General features: G+C 47.6%; 1 protein-coding gene across 1 annotated transcript in view; it reads right to left on the bottom strand.

The window, feature by feature from the left end:
• The window catches only part of SORL1 (sortilin related receptor 1), a 181059-nt gene that overhangs the window by 152150 nt on the left and 7751 nt on the right, over positions 1-21158 (bottom strand). The window contains exons 2-3 of the mRNA XM_030794523.1: positions 10897-11013; positions 2088-2213 (exon numbers count right to left, since the gene is read on the bottom strand). Coding sequence (XP_030650383.1) covers positions 2088-2213; positions 10897-11013 — 243 coding nt within the window. The remainder of the gene's footprint in view (positions 1-2087; positions 2214-10896; positions 11014-21158) is intronic.

Below are 21158 nucleotides of genomic sequence, written 5' to 3' on the forward strand. Positions count from 1 at the left end.
TGATAATATTTTATTAGTTTTTTTCAAATTTAATTATTTAAATAGACATACTATTATACGTATTTATCGTGTAGAACATAATGTTTAAAAACATACATACATTGTTTAACGGTTAAATCTGGCTAATTAACAAATGCTTTCCCTCTCATCATTATTTTTGTGTGAGAACACAAAATCCACTCTGCATTTCCAAGCGTACAATGCATCAGCAGGTGTAATTTGATTCTTGAGAGGCGGGGCGCATATGGATCCACCATAGAAGAGGCAGCTATGAGCTGGACCCTGGGCAGGGCTTCTCACCTCACGGAGGAGCCAAAGGCAAGGCAAGCAGCGGGGCCCACCCCCCTCTGGGAGTCCCGGGGGCCAGGACTCCAGGCCACACTGTGCGGTGGGGCAGAGGGGCACAAAGGCTGGCTGACCGGTCTATGGGGCCAATTCCCTCGAACACCTTCTCCTTGCTTTTCATCTCAGAGGGAAAAATTACTCTGTCACCCTGGAGTTAGGTAAGAAAGGGAAGTTTGCTCCTAACTGCCACTGCACTCTGAGATCATCAGGCAGAGCTGATATTTTAACAAGTATGTACCAGTAATGACCATTCCAGTTGTTAAAAAAACAACTGCTCTGTACCACCTGGTCAACAGCTGCTGCCCTGAAACCCTTAAGTGGCCCTTCCTAAGCCTACCCCACAACACTTCCCATGGCCTGATCCCCCTCCCCAGGATCTCCCTGAAATTCAGCAACTCAAAAGTTAATGCATGGCCCAGCAGGGGACGTCCAGGACCCAGCCTCCTCCAGACAGGACTTGTTCTGATTGGTCAGTGCCCAAGCCACACCAGTCACTAAATATTTTGAATGCAGCCCCTGCTAAGAGACCTCAAGCAACCTGAGAAGCCAGCACTAGGGACTGGAAGGAGGACCCTGTCGATCTTGCTTGCTTGTTCCTTTCTGGAACAGAAAGCTTTTGCTACTAAAACATTTCTCTTAGCTTTTCTACTAAGGGTCTTTCTGTAGAAGATCTGGCCTGGAAACCAACAAGGTAACACAAGAGTGGGGAAGAAAGCAATGAAATACAACTCTCCGAGCTAAGAGCTACCCAACCAGCAGGAAAGCCTTGCCGGCTGCCCGGTTCCTGCCCTCCCGCCTCCACCTCCCTGGGGGCCCAGGGTCAATGCTTCCTCAAATCAAATTGCCTAACTGAAGAAACAAAGCCCCCAGGGCCAGCCAGCTGGGAAAACAAAGCAGGAGGCATAGCAATATCTGCTGCCTTGGTTTTCTTTTCCATATTGGTACAGGTTCAGAGGCTGGGGGACAGAGGGGTGCACCAACACACGCACGCAGGTACCCACGTGCACACAAGCATGCACACACACGCAGGTACCCACGTGCACACAAGCATGCACACACACGCAGGTACCCACACATGCACACGGGTACCAACGCATGCACACTGGTATCCCCCCCACACACAAGCACACACGCAGGTACCCACACTCACACAAGTACCTACATGCACACAAGAACAAACACAAAGGTACTCACACGCACACAAGCATGCACATCCACACAAGTACCCACACGCACACAAGCACACACACACAGTTACCCACATGCACACAAGCACACACACACAGGTACCCACACGCACACAGGTACTCACACGCACACAAGCACGTACATGCACCCACACGCATACAAGCACGCATAAGCACGCAAGCAGACACACTGATAGTGTCCTAGAAAACATGAATTAGACTTCAAGGTTATTCTCAGTGTACCTGGGAAACATTTTTGCCATCTGCGAGTCGGGCAAGGTATTATAATAGTTGGCTGATTTTCTGTGGTTTAACCTGTCATTGTTTGTCTAGAAATCCTGCCTGACCAGTACTTGGCCTGCCTGATTGTGCAGAGACCCACCCTGAGAACAGCAGTCTGTCACAAACGCCCAGGTTAGCACAAAAACTCACTAGCCATCAGTCATGCTACAAAGATTACAAAGAGCGCCATCTCCTAGCACCCCCTTAAGTGCGGCAATCTTTCCAAAACCCAGTCCCATGAAGTCCGGACGGGAGGGATGGCCGCTTCCTTACGCGCTTGTTGTCCGCAGGGCTGTGGTAGAACTGGGCAATCACAGCTTCACTCTTATTTCCTGCGCCGAAGTTTAACTTCTCTGAAATTTTCTTGAATGATCTTCCATAGTCATAAGACACGTACACCTGGAATATGGAGAAAAGCAGAAGAAAAAGAAAGAGTTGGTGAGAAACTGGCAGAAAGATCTCTTTTTTTTTTTTTTTTTTTTTGAGACAGAGTTTCACTCTTTTTGCCCAGGCTGGAGTGCAATGGCGCGATCTCGGCTCACTGCAACCTCTGCCTCCCAGGTTCAAGCAATTCTCTTGCCTCAGCCTCCCAAGTAGCTGGGATTACAGGCACCTGCCACCACGCCCAGCTAATTTTTTTTTTTTTTTTTGTATTTTTATTAGAGACAGGGTTTCACCATGTTGGCCAGGATGGTCTCAATCTCTTGACCTCGTGATCCGCCTGCCTCGGCCTCCCAAAGTGCTGGGATTATAGGCGTGAGCCACCGCGCCCAGCCAGAAAGATCTCTTTCAAACATCCCATCCTGGATCCCGAACGTGGCTCTCACTAGGTGCCTGATAGGAAATGACAGACGTTACCAGATAACCCACAAAAGTGAGGCAGGGCACCTCTATGTCTGTCCCCAAGCATGTGGGGGCAGAAAGCATGGGGCCCCTGCAATCCCCACTGCCTGGAATACACAAGTCTCTTTTCTGAGGCCAAGGCAAGTCCCTGGAGCAGGAGACGAATGATAGAAACAGTAACAACCTCCTCACCAGAGCTGTGTTTAACAAATTACATCCAGAGGAGGGAGAATGTGGCTAGCTGAGGGGAATGGAGTGGAGGATTTGCTTTGCCATCTGTTGAACGGTGCCCAAAACGTATCTAATTCTTCATTCTTCTGCTGGGAAGTTCTGTCTGTACAGCATTCCATACAAAAGAGAAGAAAATCCTCATGGGTCTCCACCACGTAGCCCAAGAGATGGAAATGAAAGAGTGCTGAGTGACATGAAAATAGTGGGAGCAGAATCCCTTCACCAGCACTAGGGTTTTATGACTGTAGGATGGGAGATGGTAACAGCAGCAGAATCCACGAGTGTGCCAACCGTATTTGCTTCTCTACTGTACCCCAGTTTCTGCTATGCAGTATTCACAGTGACAAAACATAAGAATGTTTGCCATTCCCTGAGTGCTCACTATGTGAAGATAAAGTACCAACCTCTTCAAATGAATGAGCTCAGGTAACAGCAGCTCTGCATGGCAAGTGCAATTATTAAAATTGTTTTACAGATAAGACATCAGGGGCTCATGAGGTTAGTACCCTGCCAAAATAACAAACAAAGTAAGTAGCAGAGTGGAATTCTGACCTAAGCTGCCTGCCTCCAAAGCCAGAGATCTCAAGGCCATTATCATCGCAGGTAACAAATAGGAGAATGAAGGTCTCAGATGTTTCGTACCTACCTGTGAGATGTGAAATAATTAATATAATCACTGGGTTAAAAACAAGCCTGATAGGTGAATGTATTAATAATAACTTAGTTATTTTTCAAATGATTCATGGAAAAGGGGATTAGGATGAGCATTAAAGAAAAATGAGGCCAGGAGCAGTGGCTCACGCCTGTAACCCCAGCACTTTGAGAGACTGAGGTGGGAGGATGGCTTAAGGCCAGGAGTTTGAGACCAGCCTGGGCAACAGAGTGAGACCCTATATCTACAAAAAATATAAAAATTAGCCTGGCTTGGTGGTTTGAGCCTGTAGTCCCAGTTAGTTGGGAAGCTGAGGTGGGAAGATCACTTAAGCCTAGGAGTTTCAGGCTGCAGTGAGCCATGATCACACCATGGCACTCCAGCCTGGGTGACACAGTGAGGAAGGAAGGAAGGAAGGGAGGGAGGGAGGGGAGGGGAGCGGAAGGGAGAGAGAGAGGGAGGAAGGGAGGGAGGAAGGGAGGGGAGCGGAAGGGAGAGAGAGAGGGAGGAAGGAAGGGAGGGAGGGGGGAAGGGAGGGAGAGAGGGAGGAAGGGAGGGAGGAGAGGGGAGGAAGGGAGGGAGGAAGGGGGGGAGGGAGGAGAAGGGAGGGAGAGAGGGAGGAAGGGAGGGAGGAAGGGGGGGAGGGAGGAGAAGGGAGGGAGAGAGGGAGGAAGGGAGGGAGAGAGGGGGGGAGAGAGGGAGGAGGAAGGGAGGGAGAGAGGGAGGAAGGGAGGGAGAGAGGGAGGAAGGGAGGGAGAGAGGGAGGAAGGGAGGGAGGAAGTGGGGGAGGGAAGGAAGGGCAGGTAAATTCAAAGTAGAGCAGGGTGTATTCCCATCCTTGCTTGTCTTGAGTCATCAGCAAACAGGTTTTGAGGGTTCCGTGTGAGCCAGGTATTGTCTAGACACCAGACAGACAAAGACTAATAAAAGACATAGTCTTTAGACACGATCGGCATGTAAACATGTAAATGTCTGCAAACAATGCCCTATGTAAACACAAAGTACGTAGAAAGGGAACAGAGAGCACATGCAGGTCTTTAATACTTACTAGATGTTAAGGTCAGAAGAGGCCAAGACAGAGCCTCTGCCTTTATCTGGGTCACAGTCAAAGAAGCTATTAGAACACACAGTATGTGTTCCCAACTACCAGATACACAGTAAGGGGCTGCCACAAAAGCAGCTTCACAAATTGTGCAGGCTGAGAGTTCACAGATAATCTGAGTGGGTAAAATGATGAAGTAGCACTTTCCCACTTCCATTCTGCTGGCCAAGAATGAACATTAGTGTCCTGGTTAGGTTCAAACATCACATGGAGCAAAATAATGGCTTCTCAGGAAGGAAACTAAGGCCCCTTCCAGCTCTGACATCCCATAATTTGATAACCCCCTATGTATTTCTTCAGGGGCACAAAGGTGATAGTTTACATTAAGGTAGCATTTTTCAGTATGCAATACTCCTTTACAAACATTCTCTCTCTTCATCTGAAAAACCGGAGTTAGTCTCACCTTTGTCTCTTTCAGTGTACCTGGGGCATAGCAGGTACTCAACAAAGATTTCTAGGATGAACAAATATCACTGTAAACCAAAAAGCAAGTAAACAAATGTGATAAATAAATGAATAGAAAAGAATGAATTGAATGAATCAGTGAGTCACTAAGAGATTTCCACTGAAGAGATAAACAAAAACTAAGATTCCTTGAAGTGAATGGCTAGCTCCGGGTCATACCGCTAGTAAGAGACAAAACTATGACAGTTTCTTCCAATTCCACGTCCAGTTGTCTTTCCACTCCAACAAGTTACCTCTAGGAGAATGTTCTCTTCTCCATCTTAACGTTTCTCTGCTAAGTAGGAAGGTCTTATACCAAGTCTACAGGCCAAGTACTGGAAGGAGTGCTGGCCGGCAGAGAAAAGACCCACATTCACCAAGTAGGGAGCCTTCCTGAGATTCTCAGCCATGCCGCTGCCGTCGTGCACATGGAGGTAAAACCACCTTCGCTATCAAAGAGCTCTTCCCTAATTCTCACCTACAAACAAAATCCATCTCTTTGGGTCTTCTACTTAACAGAAGTGAAAAGCAAGCATGTCCTATGCCTGAAGGCCATCATGAACTGCTCATCAACTTTCCTTCCCTTGGCCAGGTTGAAAAATTCCAACATGACATTTTTATCCTACCTTCATAATTCTTATTTCTTTCTCTGTTTTTGACGAGACAGGGTCTTGCTCTATCACTCAGGCTGGAGCGCAGTGGCACAATCACAGCTCACTGCAGCCTTGACCTCCCGGGATCAAGCAATCCTCCCACCTCAGCCTCCTGGGTAGCTGAGATTACAGGCAGGTGCCACCACGCCCAGCTAATTTTTTTGTATTTTTTTTAGCGATGGGGTTTCCTAGGCTGGTCTCCAACTCCTGAGCTCAAGCAATCTGCCCACCTCAGCTTTCCAAAGTGCTAGGATTACAAGCATGAGCCTCCGCGCCCAGTCCTTAATTCTTATTTCTATTTAATTAGCATAGACTATAAGCTCCATAGAACAAGGACAATGCTTAAAGCTGGTGCACAGTTATCTACCTTCCCCCACATTGAACAGCCCAGAAAAGGCCTCTCTGCCCATATGCAGTTAGCTCAAGCGGATTGGGGGCTCCACCCCGACTTGCGCTTTCCTTTCTAGCTGTCTTTTCTTCATGGCAGCACCATGCTGCTGACTCACAGTCCAATAAGGTCTCCAGGTGAATTTGACAGAACACCCTGGACTCACTCATCTTGTGCTTCTAGTTGGTTTTTCATCCAGACAGGATTTCTGCACTAAATAGTCCCCTCTGACCTCAGTATGATGCTACTCCCTAAAGAGCAGGGGAGGAGTTACTAAACTGCCCACAGTTTCTGGTTAGATCCTTTTTTACCTACAAAGATGGTCCTTCAAAGTGAGTGTTTTTAAATTCTTTCCCTTGTACTTCAAAACTACATAATAATAAAGAGGAGGGAGAGAAAGGGGAGAAACAGATGACGGCTAAAATGTACAGAAAACATCCCCACATCTGGCACTGTTCTAAGTACTTTACAGCAATGTTCTCAAACTGTAATATGCCCACAGACTGCCCCCGCTCCACCCCCCACCTGCCCCCTGGCCCCGGCAAGACACTGGTCAAGTGCAGGTTCTGATTCAAGAAGTCCGGGCGGGACCTGAGATTCTTTACTAACCAGCTCCCAGAAAATCCCCAAGGGCTGATCCACAGACCACAACCACACTTTGGGTAGCAAGGTTTAACAAGCACTATCTCAGTGACAGAGGAGGACAAGAGAAGGAACATCACCTGGCCCAAGGTCAGATTGCTAATAAATGGCACAGCTGGGATTCCAGCCCAGGTGTTCTGATTTCAGAGCCTGTGCTCAGCCAGACATCAGCCTCCCGCTGTTAGCAAGAACTGACACTGCTCCCCAGTCAATGCTGAGGGGCACAATCATGATGTCACACTACTCTAGGGACAAGGGCAGCAAGTCCTATCCTGCACAGTATCTTCCCTGGTTGATTCTTTTCTTTCTTTCTTTTTTTTTTGTTTTTTGAGACAGGGTCTCACTCTGTCACCCAGGCTGGAGTGCAGTGGCATGATCACAGCTCACTGCAACCTCCGCCTCCCAGATTCAAGTGATTCTCCTGCCTCAGCCTCCTGAGTTAGCTGGGATTACAGGCTTGTGCCACCACACCTGGCTAATTTTTGTATTTTTAGTAGAGACGGGATTTCACCATGTTGGCCGGGCTGGTCTTGAACTCCTGGCCTCAAATGATCCACTCGCCTCAGCCTTCCAAAGTGCTAGGATTACAGGCGTGAGCCACACCTCACCCAGCCCCTGGTTGATTCTGATCTTCTGGCGGACTATACCTCTGGACAGCTCTTCAGCCAATTACGTTGCACCTGAGCACTTTGTAAACCTAGTACTGTGTAAAATACATCATAAGAGAGCAGAAACAAAGAGTTAGGAAAAGTTAAGATAAACTTCTATTAATTCTTTCGTCGATTTATCACAGGACAGATGGGTCCTGCAGGAGCCGTTCTATTCATGGAATCACACTGGCTTCAACTTCATCAGTGGATAATGATTCATTTTTTTCCCCCCGTTTAAGTGCAAGCCTTTCTGGATTCCAGCTTCCAGAGCCATCCCTTTTTAGATACTGAATATGCATGACCTTGGCCGCTCACCAACACCCACACAGTTCCTGATTTGTTTAGGTTCTTTCCCTTCTGGACTGCTGATGGGACCTTACAAACCACGCTCAGTCTTCTTTAAAGAGAATTTGGATTCTTATTACCCCAACTCCTGCCTCTGAGTCATCATTTCTTTTCACATTAACTTTTTACATCAGGCTTCTCGGTTGCATCTGCCAATCCTTTAACACAGTTTGTATACAGAGGAAGGCCATTTCTGCCATCCCTACTTATTAACTCTGGCCATTGCGTTTCCTTCCCATTTAATCTATCTCTCATTTCTTTTTTTTTTTTTTTTTTTTTTTTTTTTTTGAGACAGAGTTTTCGCTCTTGTTGCTCAGGCTGGAGTACAATGGCGCGATCTCAGCTCACCGCAACCTCCACCTCCCAGGTTCAGGCAATTCTCCTGCCTCAGCCTCCTGAGTAGCTGGAATTACAGGCATGCGTCACCACGCTCAGCTAATTTTGCATTTTTAGTAGAAATAGGGTTTCTCCAGGTTGGTCAGGCTGGTCTCGAACTCCTGACCTCAGGTGATCTGCCCACCTCGGCTCTATCTCCCATTTCATTCCACAATAGTGCATCCCGCTTCAAATGTTCAATGGGCTCTTAGTCAGACACACCCAAATATACAGAGAGAGCAAGAGTTGGGTTTCAATAGACCGGCAATACTTAGGGTGACAAACCATCCTGGTTCACTCAGAACTAAGGGAGGATCCCAGGATGTGGGGCTTTCAGTGCTAAAACCCAGACAAGTTGGTCACCCTACTAATACCACCTCTTCGCACACTGAGTACATGATTGGGCCTTGATTCTCATCAGCCCCGACTTTCCCACTGACATGCTGAGTGACCTCATGCAAGTCTCTTTACACCTCTTGGCTCCTGTTTGTCCAGCAAAACTATAATACAATGCTTAAGGTCTTTACCTACCTCACAAAAAATGTTGTCTGGATTAAGAGTTTTTTTTTAAATGCATAAAAATTCCAAGAAGGATTTCTCAACACAGTATAGCACAGTATATATATCTCCTAAGCCCAGGAGGGACATGCCCATGGGCAGTGACTATGCACAGGTGCCTATGAAGAGTCTCACAGGGCCAAAGGCATTCTTTTCTATTTTTTGTTTTATTTTTTCTAGAGAGAGGGTCTCACTGTCACTCCGGCTGAAGTACAGTAGCACGATGATAGGTCACCGCAGCCTCAAACTCCTTGGCTCAAGGGATCCTCCTGCCTTAGCCTGCTGAGTAGCTGGGGCTACAGGAGCAGGCCACCACACCCGGCCACCAAAGGCATTCAGACACAGCTGTCTGTGGTGGCCACAGCTGTAACTTGCAAAACCTAATCATATTTATAAATGGGCCAAAGTCATTGCCCCAAACAAGTCTAGCCCTGCCCCAGAGCACTACACCCAGACTGGCCATCAGTAGCGGTGGTCTCCCACACACCATGGCTCAGCACCCACCCCGGCCGGGCAAAGCCATGCATCCTGACAGCCAGCCCTTCTGTCTTCCCTATCCGTGGCTGCCCTAATTCAATTCCCTGGAAACAGTCCCTGAGACAACTTCCCATCACCTGCTTCTCAACACACCCAACCCAGACAGTGGATATACAGAGAGGGACCTCACAGAGACCAAATCCGCATTCAAGAATTATAAATGTATCCTTAAGGCTGATGTGAAAGTGCTGGCAAATTCATCAGAAGGTTCCCCCAGCCAGAATGCAGGGTGACCGAAGCTGTAAAGCATGGTGTTCCGTCCACGGCCTCGCGCTGCCACAGCGTCAGACCCCAGGTTGCGGCAGGGGCTGCTCCTCTCTCCCACAAGGAGGAGTCCGGAGCACAGGCCGCAGACCTGGGACCAGTCGTTGGGCCAGCTTTGGCCCTTACATGTGTTTTACTTGGCTCACGCGGTGTCTGTAAAAACTATACACTGGCTGCCAACTTGTAAGACTCAGCAGTTTTCACATGAAACTCCAGACCTCTGGGTTCCTCTGGAGAACCAGAAGATCTGGCAACACTGGGCCCTGCATCCTGCACGGCAACCAGAGCCTGGAGCTGACGAGCAATGCTCCTCGGAAGCATGCTTCCCCAGGTCCCCAAAGGCCCTTCCCCTTCCCCACGTCTCTCCAACACAGGAACCAAGTATCCATTAGTACGTTCAAATTAAGATACGGGAGAATGTTTCTTGAATGTGCGTCTCCATCAAAAGTGGAACTGACATGTATTGTCCAAGAAGGCCACAGACTTCAAGAAAAATGGGAGAAACCATATTTCTTTGAGGAGGCAGAGTGTTGTAATGGCCAGGCGTGGTGGCTCACGCCTGCAGTCTCAACACTTTGGGAGGCCAAGGCAGGCAGATCGTTTGAGTCCAGGGGTTCGAGACCAGCCTAGGCAATGTGGCAAAACCCCATCTCTACCAAAAAATATATATAAGCACAAAAATTAGCCAGCCATGCTGGTGTGCACCTGCAGTTCTGCTACTCGGGAGGCTGAGTGGGTGGGAGGATGGCTTGAGCCCAGGAGGCAGAGGTTGCAGTGAGCCAAGATCACACCACTGTACCCCAACCTGGGCAACAGAGCCAGACCCCAACTCAAAAAAAAAAAAAAGAGTGTTATAAACTTGAAGGTGGCTTCACTCCTGTCCTTTACCTGCCTGGCCTCCCACAGGCCTTTGAGTTTGTAACCCTTGGCATCTTGAGTCTTCAAAGTACCTAACCTACTGAACATCATAAATACCCAGCTATAGAAATTAAGAATATTAGAGAATCAGTTTCAACTGCTCATCCCACTATAATGGGTTAGAAGAAACCAGCATATGGGAAAGGCCAATTTGATTCCATCTGGCTCAGCTGCAGGCAAGGAGCTCTGCCCAGGAAGGCACTCTGGTATTTTCTTGGGCAGATGCAACAACCCAGTCCATAGGCTATTACTTCCCAAAGGTAATCACACATTGCATGGATCTGTTTGCAACACTGCCTGTACCTCCCTGTGTTCAGCAAACAAGAGATACATCATTTTCTAGATTATCTTCCCTGTCATACAATTCATCCCTTCCATGTTCCAATTACCCACTACTTTTTCCGGTATGATAATCCCAGTGGATCAGAAAAGGGCATGTTGATGGCACCAAGGTGTGCCCAGAGCCAACACAATACTTACATCACTGCTCTTGGGCCTCGCCAATGCCAGGCTATCTCGGGCCAAGGCCACGATCACGTTGCTTTTCTCTCCAGCCCAGTGCACCACCATCTGATTGTGGGAATCATTCAGACTAACCTGAAAGAGATCAATATAGGAATTAGGACCCACGATAAGTGATAGCCACACACATTCTAAATCAAGACTCTTTCCTCCTTTGTCGAGCAGAAATGATTAAGATTCTGCCATCTAAAGCATTTGGGCCAAGGTGGCCTCTTCCCCTCCCACCTCATGCATATTCTGTCACACTCAACTTCCCCACAAAGAAATATGAGTCCCCTGCTATTTTGGATGTAAACAGATTGTAGAAAAGCTTCTTGGGCTCTCATTGGCATAACCGATTCCTTTGATTATTTTCATCCTTTATGATACCAATCTCTGGTTACTCTGATCCTTACTCTATGTATGACATGCGCTGGTAAGATTTTAAACTAAAGCATGGAAACATTGCCCATGTTCAAAAAAAATTCATAGGCCAGAAAGATCACATGCTTTTCAAACTTCTGTTCAAACTATGTTTTCTCTGGCTTGGTGGTACTGTCATTCACTTTCAGCTGGTACTGAGAAATGAGAGAAGTATCATTGTGAAGCTTTTCAAAATTATTTTTGAAGGGTCTCAAATAAGGAAATATTTTAGTTCTCAGACTTTTAGATTTGGTAAACCGATAAAATAAAAATGAGGAAGGCCAACAGAGGACTGGTTGGCAACTTCTATTCCGCTAAGTAAGGACATCACAAAAACAGGACTAGCTACTCTCTCAATCTCTTTCCTCTGCTTCCCGAGGACACCGCAGACTCTAGTCCAGGCTATGGGGCAGCAGATGGAATGTGAGAGAAGTCATCAGGGCCACTATCAGCCTGGCCCCCATACAGTCCTGTTCTCTTTCCCCACCTGCAGGCTGCATTCAGAGGACTCCAAAGCCCCAGAGGAGGGCAGAGCTGAAGACAGAAGGAGCCTGCATCCCCAAGGAGAAGACCTCCGCTAACCAGTAGCACTCATCCTGAACTTCTCATAACCCGGAGCCTCAACTCAGCCACACCACTGAGCCTTTGGGATTTGTCTGTTACGCAGCTCACCTTACAGGGCAATATGACCACTATCCAGAGTCACCGTCATTTTTTCAAAGACGTGTTAACACTGAAAACTGAGGAAGGATATCATCTCAGAATAAAGAACCGCTGTTTCACTGTATGGAAAACTACATTCCTTTTATTTTCTTATTTCACCATTGGCTGACAGACACCTGTCTGAGGACTGGCATTTGAACATCTGAACCATACATTCCACACACTCTGTGGAAAGCAAAGTCATGACAGGAATAACAAAAATTCTGAGAGCTGGTCAGGCTCGGTGGCTCACGACTGTAATCCCAGCACTTTGGGAGGCCAAGGCGGGCAGATCACCTGAGGTCAGGAGTTCAAGACCCGCCTGGCCAATACGGTGAAACCCCATCTCTACTAAAAATACAAAAATTAGCCAGGCATGGTGGCATGCACTGTAGTCCCAGCTACTCGGGAGGCTGAGGCAGAAGAATCGCTTGAGCCCAGGAGGCAGAGACTGCAGCGAGCCGAGATCAAGCTACCATACCCCAATCTGGGCGACAGAGCAAGACTCAGTCTCAAAAAAAAATTCTGAGAGATGGTCCAACACTCAGAAGCAGGACAACACCCTGAAACCAGGAGCACAGGCTGCCTCTCTTGCTGAGCGACGTCTGAGAGAAGCCTATTCCACCAGCCTCCTCAACCTCAGCTGTCTCAGGCACACGTGGAAGGAAATCAAGCTTCTGGGACTCCAGCCCGCACAGTCCACCCCACCCACGAGTAAGCCTTAGACTGACGACAGTTCAAGCCTGGGCCAACCTGCCCTCCAAGCTGTCTTCTCATCAAGGCTCTGCGGCAGAAAACCCACAGCTCCTTTCTCCTTCTCTCGCTTCCTCCCCCCAGCACACTCGAACTTTCCCCACCCACTCCTTGAGGTGCTCTCAGATGTCATCAGGGAAAAGAGAAACACCTGTGCCACATATTTGGCTGGCAGAAGGACAAAGCAGCTAATCCTTAACGACGTTACTTGGGGTTTTAAATACCTGCATTTAATTTGATCCAGGATCAAACTCTTTTTGAAAAACATTTGAAAGGCGACCTTACTTTAAAGAGAAGGACCTAGGAAAATATGTCCTTCCAAAATGTCTCTTCTCATTCCCGGATAGATAAGTCCAGGCAAGCACTAACAGAGAAGTGCAAATAAGAAATAGAAGTAAATAAATTATTTAATCCAGAATGCTACAAAGAGAAAGCAGCTAAAGGAATCTCCTCCGGTCGCTGAAGCCTTCCCTTTTCCTACTTTCTCTTTGCAGGCCAATCCTCTGGATCCATCTGGAGATCAGAAACTCACAACAAAGGTGCCCTGGGAATCCCAGCTAAAAGTTTCCTCCCCTCCCAAAACATCGCACTCTTGAACCAGAGTGGGGATAGAAAACTATGCAAGTGTCAATAAAATAAAGGACTAGGAACCTAGAAAAAAAAAATCACCCACATTCCCCTGGGATCTGGGATAAAAAGTCCTCAAATATTCAACTTGGGCATCCTCAAAGATGACATCAAAATGCTCCCTCTGGCAGGTAACACTCAGATAATGCTTTGAGTAGGTTGCAAAGCTTTCAGTGATCAGAGTGGGCAAAAGGTCTGAAGACAACTTGCTGAAATCGATCCACTCAGAGGACAGGAGACCTCCTCACCAATCCCAAGGCAGGTGAAAGGTGAGAAGAGCACCAACGGCAAGCCTCAAAACATCCAAGGGCTTTTCTACAAAGAAAACCTCCCATCCTGGCTAGCACGGCGAAACCTGGTCTCTACTAAAAACACAAAAAATTAGCCGGGCGTGGTGGCAGGTGCCTGTAGTCCCAGCTACTCGGGAGGCTGAGGCAGGAGAATGGCGTGAACCCGGGAGGCAGAGCTTGCAGTGAGCCAAGATGGTGCCACTGCACTCCAGCCTGGGCAACAGAGCGAGACTCCACCTCAAAAAAAAAAAAAAAAAGAAAGAAAAGAAAACCTCTAGAAGGCAAGCCTGGTAAAACAGCTGTTTGTTTGTTACTTTGTTTCTTTTCCTTTTTCTTTTTCTTTTTTTTTTAAAGAACAGCTTTTTTTATTAGATGTCCCTTTTACTCATAAGAGCAGACCGAAAAGGGGCGGCCCAGTAGGGGGATAAAATCCCTGGCAAGAAATGACTTGTACGAGGGCCACCAGGCACTCGCAGGAACAGCTCAGCTCCTTTGCTTGGCGAGATGTCAGGCACATCCTGGTCATGAGAATAACTCCCTGGTGAGTCACAGCTGATCCCCAAGGCAGCCCAGGTGCCCATCCCCCCACAGCAGACCTAGTTGCAGGAATCAGGAATGGATGCGCACAGGACAGGGGAGACAGCAGGCAGGCTGGCAGGAAGTAAATTTCATTATCAAGACATGCATTCTGCCCTCTGGCCTCACCTTCCTCCTCTGTCTCCACCTTGCCCCATCCGCACCCCCAAGGGAAAGAAAAGAAGTCAACAAAGCAGCTTTTCCCGCTAGCTCTCCATGGCATGTGGCCAAGACACCAGCAGCCCAGGGCAGCCCCCAGCAATCAAGAACCCACACGTCCCTAGATCCCTTTACTTAATCAGTGGCTTCCAGTTTGTTTGGTTCCATTTCCATCCATCCCCAAGGATCTCCCCCGATCTCCCCCGATCTCCCCTTTCCTCCTCCTCAAGCTTTTTTCCATCGCCAATCCCCCACGCAGGTCCCACACCCAGAAGACACTGGCCTGGGAGTGGGTGGGAGGGTGGTTTTCCCAGGAACATAACCTTGACGTGCAATCAGCTATAACCACAACCCCGGGGTGTGAACAACCTTCCCTCTCCCCTCTCTAGCTCACAGGGCATAGCTGGAGCTTGATAAATGAGACACAATTAATTGGAGCTGTTAAGGCAGCAGGGAGGGGCTGAGTGCCTCCCCTCAGAAGGCAAACAGAGAAAAATTACACGCCACAGAAACCTCTGAACACAGAAACTGCATCATAAACAACAAACAGCATCTGGCTCATTGGCAGGTCGTTAAGAGTCAAGATAACTCCCCCCTACCCCACCCCCCAAGATCACCTGGCCTAGGGGGGTCCCATGCCCCACTGAAGGTCAGAATCACCTGAGAGGCCCCATTCCATGCCTACCGGCTCTGTCGCCCTCTGCCTGGAGCCCAGGAATCAGTCTTTTTTAAAAGACACACCCAGCCAGGCATGGTGGCTCAGGTCTGTAATCCCAGCACTTTGGGAGGCCGAGGCAGGTGGATCACGAGGTTAGGAGATGGAGACCAACCTGGCTAACACAGTGAAAAACCGTCTCTACTAAAAATACAAAAACTTAGCCAAGCATGGTGGCACATGCCTGTAGTCCCGGCTACTCGGGAAGCTGAGGCAGGTGAATTGCTTGAATCTGGGAGGCAGAGGTTGCAGTGAACCAAGGTCATGCCACTGCACTCCAGCCTGGGTGACAGAGCGAGACTCCGTCTCAAAAAAAAAAAAAAAAAAAAAAGAAGACACACCCCAACCCCAGGTATTTCTAAGGCAGCTTCTTTGGGAAACAACGAATCTAGTTGATTCCCCTGCCTCCTGGCAGGAGCTGGAACTAAATGACAGTAGCTAGAAAGATGTACCATTTTTGGCGGGGGGCTTGTCTTTGGGGATTTGGGATGGTCATTAAGACTCTAGGATATACTGATGATATATGCTACAACGTGGCTGAACCTCACAAACAATATGCTAAGTGAAAGAAGCCAGATACAAAAGGTCACAGATTGCATGACATCATTTGTATGAAATGTCCCGAATAGGTAAATCCATAGTGACAGAAAGCTGATTAGTGGTTACCAGGGGCTGGTAGATTGGAGAGGAGGGAATCACTGCTTAATGGGTAAGGGGTTTTATTTCAGAGTGATGGAAATGTTTTGGAAATCGTGGTAGCACAACATCGTGGCGATATTAAATCCACTGAACTGTTCACTTTAAAATGGCTAATTTTATGTAATGTGAAATACACCCCAATTTTTTTAAGGCCTCTAGTACCTACAGAGAACATCATATTTCTCAAGTGCTAATCAAGAACCTAGCAGCTTCCACTCTTAAGAAGTGCTCCTTTTATCTCATCTTGAGCCCTCATGCTACCAAAATATGCAGCTAGAATGAGTCATACAGGAGGCAGGCTGGGGACTGGGTCTCTGGCCAAACCAATCCTTCAAAGTGCTGTCAGTGGCATCTGCAGAGCCACAGCATCCGCTCGGGCCTCCCTGTCCCCAGCTGGAGAAACAGCCGCAGGCCCAAGGCTAGTATCCACCGCCAGCTCACAACAGTGGATGCCACCCACACCTTGACTCACCTAGGCATCTTCATCAAACAAGTCCATATCACCCCACACATGTTGTCCCTCAGCCCCCTGCGTGCCCTGGCAACCCGGAGAGGTGAAATGATTCACCTCCTATTATTCAGAGTTAGGGGAAGGACCTGCTACCACCCAGTCCTCAAGCTCTGGGTTGTTATAAATAGAGGGGAGGAAGTCAATGGCTTGGATGAAGGGACTGATTACTCATGGGTTCACTTGCGGATGAAGTAGGCACTGAGGTCGCTAGGTGCCAGGCACCCTGTAGGCTCTTTAATCATTTCTTACCTGTTAGCTCACACAGAGCACTTCTGGGGGAATTAGGGTTGCAAGTCTAAGCCAATGATGAGAAGTTTCCGATAAAACCACCGAAATCTGTATAGTTGTTGAGGCTTATACAGGAGGTGGGGCCACTGAATAGAATGGGTCACAGGTACCCTCTCTACACCTCTTTCAAATTGGCCAAACCCAAAGATCAGGATGTCCTAGAATCCCACAGCTTGCAGTCCTCACAACTCCTACACAGCCTCCTCCCAAAATACGGTACAAGGAGGACAAATAAGGGGGTCTCATTCATTTCTCTGCTTCACTAGCAGTGAAATACAAAGAAGCGTTTTTAAAATTCTACAGTATACCATAAAACAAATATCCTGTCCTTCAACTGTGAGGACAGAAGGAGCCAGGCACTCCCCTGAACTATATGACGAAACTGAGGAAGCTAAAGACAGCCTCCTGAGGTCCAAGGAGAACAAGGTTTTCCCAAACTATCCCTTTGCATGGCCTAAATGCTAGGTATGCAAATTGCCTCTCACTGTCCCCTTTCAAGACTGTGTTCTCACTATATTTAGCAAGCTTATTATCCTCCCTGGACTCCTCACCTCAGAAGGAAAGCTGAAATCTAGTTTATGAGCACTCCCGGAAGAGAGGCTTAGTTCATGGAATGTCAGCTCACTCATTTGACTTTTGAGTTTGCTCAAGATGCTTCACCTACAGAACTCCTGAACTATTTTGCTGATGAATTCAGGCTGCCCATTTTCCAGATGAGGAAACAAGGAGAGAATGACCTTGGACTAGAATTTAGCATTCACTACTATCTCCTTCACTGGAGCCATGACCATTCTACAGAGAAAAATACACATATGCCCTTTCCTTTCTCTTTGCTAAAAGGATGATAATCATAATCTCGCTGCCTTATAATATCAGTTTAGAGAGCTTATTTCCCTTTCTGATTGATCCTTGGCAGGAAGAACCTACCTACTGTTCACCTCCGTGTGCCACTCTGTCCTGGTGAACCCACTTTGTCAACCAGCGAATGTGCTTTGCTGTTTTGGGAGGGGCTCCCTACTAAAAAGAAACTGTGGAAAACTCTCTTTCTCATGAGCATATCACCCCTTAATTTACCAGTTGGTGAAAAAAAAAAAAATGAGGAAAATATCAAAGCCAGAAAGAATCTCAGAGAACATCTAAAGGAAATGCTACATTTTGCCAATGAGATTAAGCTCAGAGACAGACTTTAAGGCAATGCGGTGGTCCTCTCTGCCTGAAAACACACAGCCCCAGTGCAGGAAACACAGTCAGAGGGAGCGCAGCAAGTACCCCCTCAAGAGAGAGCACCCTAAGCCAGGACTTGCCCTACGTGAGGATTCCCCTATGAACCCAAAGCCATTTCTCACAGCTCTTCCGGATGGTTCCAGACCACCGACTTTCCCTCTGCAGCTTCACCATAAATAGCCCCTCACCTCGTTCAGTCAATAAGTGTTTATCAAGCACTAACTATATACCAGATGCTATACTAGGTGTTAGTAAAATGGCAGACTCACATCTGTAATCCCAGCACTTTGGGAGGCCAAGACGGGCGGATCCCTCGAGCCCAGGAGTTCAAGACCAGCCTAGACAACATGGCACAACCCCAATGTCTACAAAAAATACAAAAATTAGACAGGCCTGGTGGCGCACGCCTGTAGTCCCAGCTACTAGGGAGTCTGATGTGGGAGGATCGCTTGTGCCCAAGAGATCGAGGCCGCAGTGAGCTATGATCATGCCACTGCACTCCAGCCTGGGCGACAGAGCTAGACCCTGTCTCAAAAAATAAAAAAGAAAGAAAAATAACACGATTCTAGGTCCTGCCTCATAGCTCTGAATATAGTAGGGAAAACATGCGTTAAACAACTAATTCCAGGAATGATGATTGAATTACTGTTGTTACACAGGGGACCTAACCTCATATCGGGGAGAGAGTGAGGCTTCACTGAAGACCTGACCTATGTACTGACACCATAAGGATGAAGAGGGAGGAGTTAGGGAAGAGGGGATGGAGAAGTGAGGCAGAGAACAGAGACCCAGACCTGAGGCAGGGCAGAGCAAAAGCCAGGAATGAGAAGGGCCTTGAGAATTGCTGTGTTTGAAAAATTGTAAGATCAGTGTGGCCAGGAGAAAGTGGAACTATATGAGATCTCCAGGTTTTAAAGGTGGAGAAAAAAAGCACTGCAAAAAAGCTGTGGATCCCTGCCTGAGATCAAAAATTTCACTAGATTACTTAGGATAGACAAATATGCCTGCGTAAATCTGAAACAAGTTAGCAGTTAGTTTGAGTCTGGTTCTCTCCAGTCTACCACTTGTCTAACTATCGGTAAGTCGCTTCACCTTTTCGAGCCTCAAGATACTCATCTCTGAAATGAGATGAATAATCATTCTTATCTTCCCCATTTTTTAAGATTGTCGTAAGAATCAAATGAGATGCAACCTGTGGATGTCATTTCATAAACTTCGACGTACTAAAATATCATTTCATTACCAAATGCCTCTCAACCAAAATAAGCCATTCCTCACAAAACGGCTCCACATAAAACATTAACATTAGCGAAAGGCCTAAGAGCAAGCGATGACATATATAAAATGACAAAACACTGCGTGCCTGAGTCAAGCTAGGAGCTCCTGCCTAACTGAAACTCACAGGCAGTTTTCTCCTTCATTCCCAGCCAAACTCTGAAACCTGGGGAAACCCAACCTCCAGGTCCCAACGCTCCAGCCCAGAGGTGACACTCTTTTCTAGCACTTTCCTAACTCCAAGAGAAAAGCATGTAAACATTACATCCCAGAACCGAAGGCCTCTATACCCTACCAGTGGCTTCTTCACCACCCTGAGAGAGAAGCTATAAACAAGACTAATGGAGAAGGGGGAGTGCATTAAACCCAATGGCTTGGCCAATTTCTCAGTAACAGGAGATGCCCTCTGGGCTACCAGGAGGTGAGGCAACAGGCAGACATCCCACAGGCTCTGGTCTGATAGCTAAACTCCCCCAGCTCTGTTTAGATAGCTCTTTCACCTCTAGCCAACTTTCCACATCCACTCCTTCATTTTTCTCCTCTAGAGATTGAAGGCCTTGTTTCTGCAGTAACCATCCCCCTCCACCCCACCCATCACCACCACCACCAACAGCACACCTTGCCAAATTCAGCAAACCATGTGCACAGTTAGCTGCAGATTTTTTTTTAACCACTCAGTGAGAGAATTTCAGGAAACTAAATATACACAGATGAGGTAAGTCATAGGTACAGAGTTTCAGGTTACTCAATTAATTGAGCACAGGTTTAAAACATGCAAGTCCTTCCAAACACTTCTGGTTTCACAGGACACTCACCCCACTCTGTTCTGTCCCCACTCCCTGCCATCTCAGGCTCCTCGGCTGAGATCCTTGGGCAGATCAGTACTGGCCTTTCTTCCCAGGTCCCTGGGGCAGAGACACGTGGAACTGTCTCACATGTGTCTCCTGGGCTAATAGAGAAATGGGATCCTTAACTATCTGGGACCTTAACCCTATAGCTTGCTATCTCACAGGTACCTATTAAAGTCTTCCCAGCCACAGTCCCCAAGCTAGCCTTTCTCCACAGGTGGCTCTTAACCCAGGGCCCTCCAGGCTCAACCAGATCATACCAGCCTTTCCAATACCTCTGGTCACAGAGTTAAAAATTTCATCAAGGCCAGGCACGGTGGCTCACACCTGTGATCCCAGCACTTTGGGAGGCCAAGGTGGGTGGATCATGAGGTCAGGAGTTCGAGACCAGCCTGGCCAATAAGGTGAAACCCCATCTCTACTAAAAATACAAAAAAATTAGCTGGGCGTGGTGGCACGCACCTGTAATACCAGCTACTCAGGAGGCTGAGGCACAAGAATCGCTTGAACCTGGGAGGCAGAGGTTGCAGTGAGCCGAGATAGAGCCACTGCACTCCAGGTGGGCAAAGGAGCGAGACTCTGTCTCAAAAAATAAAAAGAAAAAAAAATTTCATCATGACACTACACCTCAGCTCACCAGCCCACCAAAGTCAGAAGGAAATCATCTCAGTACCCCTAAAATATTAAAATCCCAACTGAGGGCCCACCCATTGATTCACCCCCACATTTATTTCACGTAAGATTCACCCTAGTCATCTTCCCCCCTACTCAACAGGCTAGTCTCTCTTCTAAATAATAGAGGTCACATCAGTTACCTTCTTCATTTAAAAAACCCCCAAAAAGGGGGGGAGATAATAAACAACATATTGGTCTCTACACGGCACAAATGCATTTGATTTAGGTACATCTTTTTATTGCCCTTGTCAGCCACTCAGATTTGGGATATAATCACATCAGCCTGCCTTTCTGAGAATTCGTAGCTGTGTTTTGAATCTAATTCAGGGGACTGGAGATAAATCATTGTGAAGGGTCCTGATTTCCCAAGCTAAGAGCCTGCAGCAGCAGCAACAGCAATGGCATGCTAAGTTAAAAGGTCAGCCAAGAAGAGGGCGAGGTTTATATGCAAAGATGAAGACCACACGCCTGTAGTG

This window comes from Nomascus leucogenys, chromosome 15 (genome assembly GCF_006542625.1).
Source record: "Nomascus leucogenys isolate Asia chromosome 15, Asia_NLE_v1, whole genome shotgun sequence".
NCBI classification, from domain to species: Eukaryota; Metazoa; Chordata; class Mammalia; order Primates; family Hylobatidae; genus Nomascus; species Nomascus leucogenys.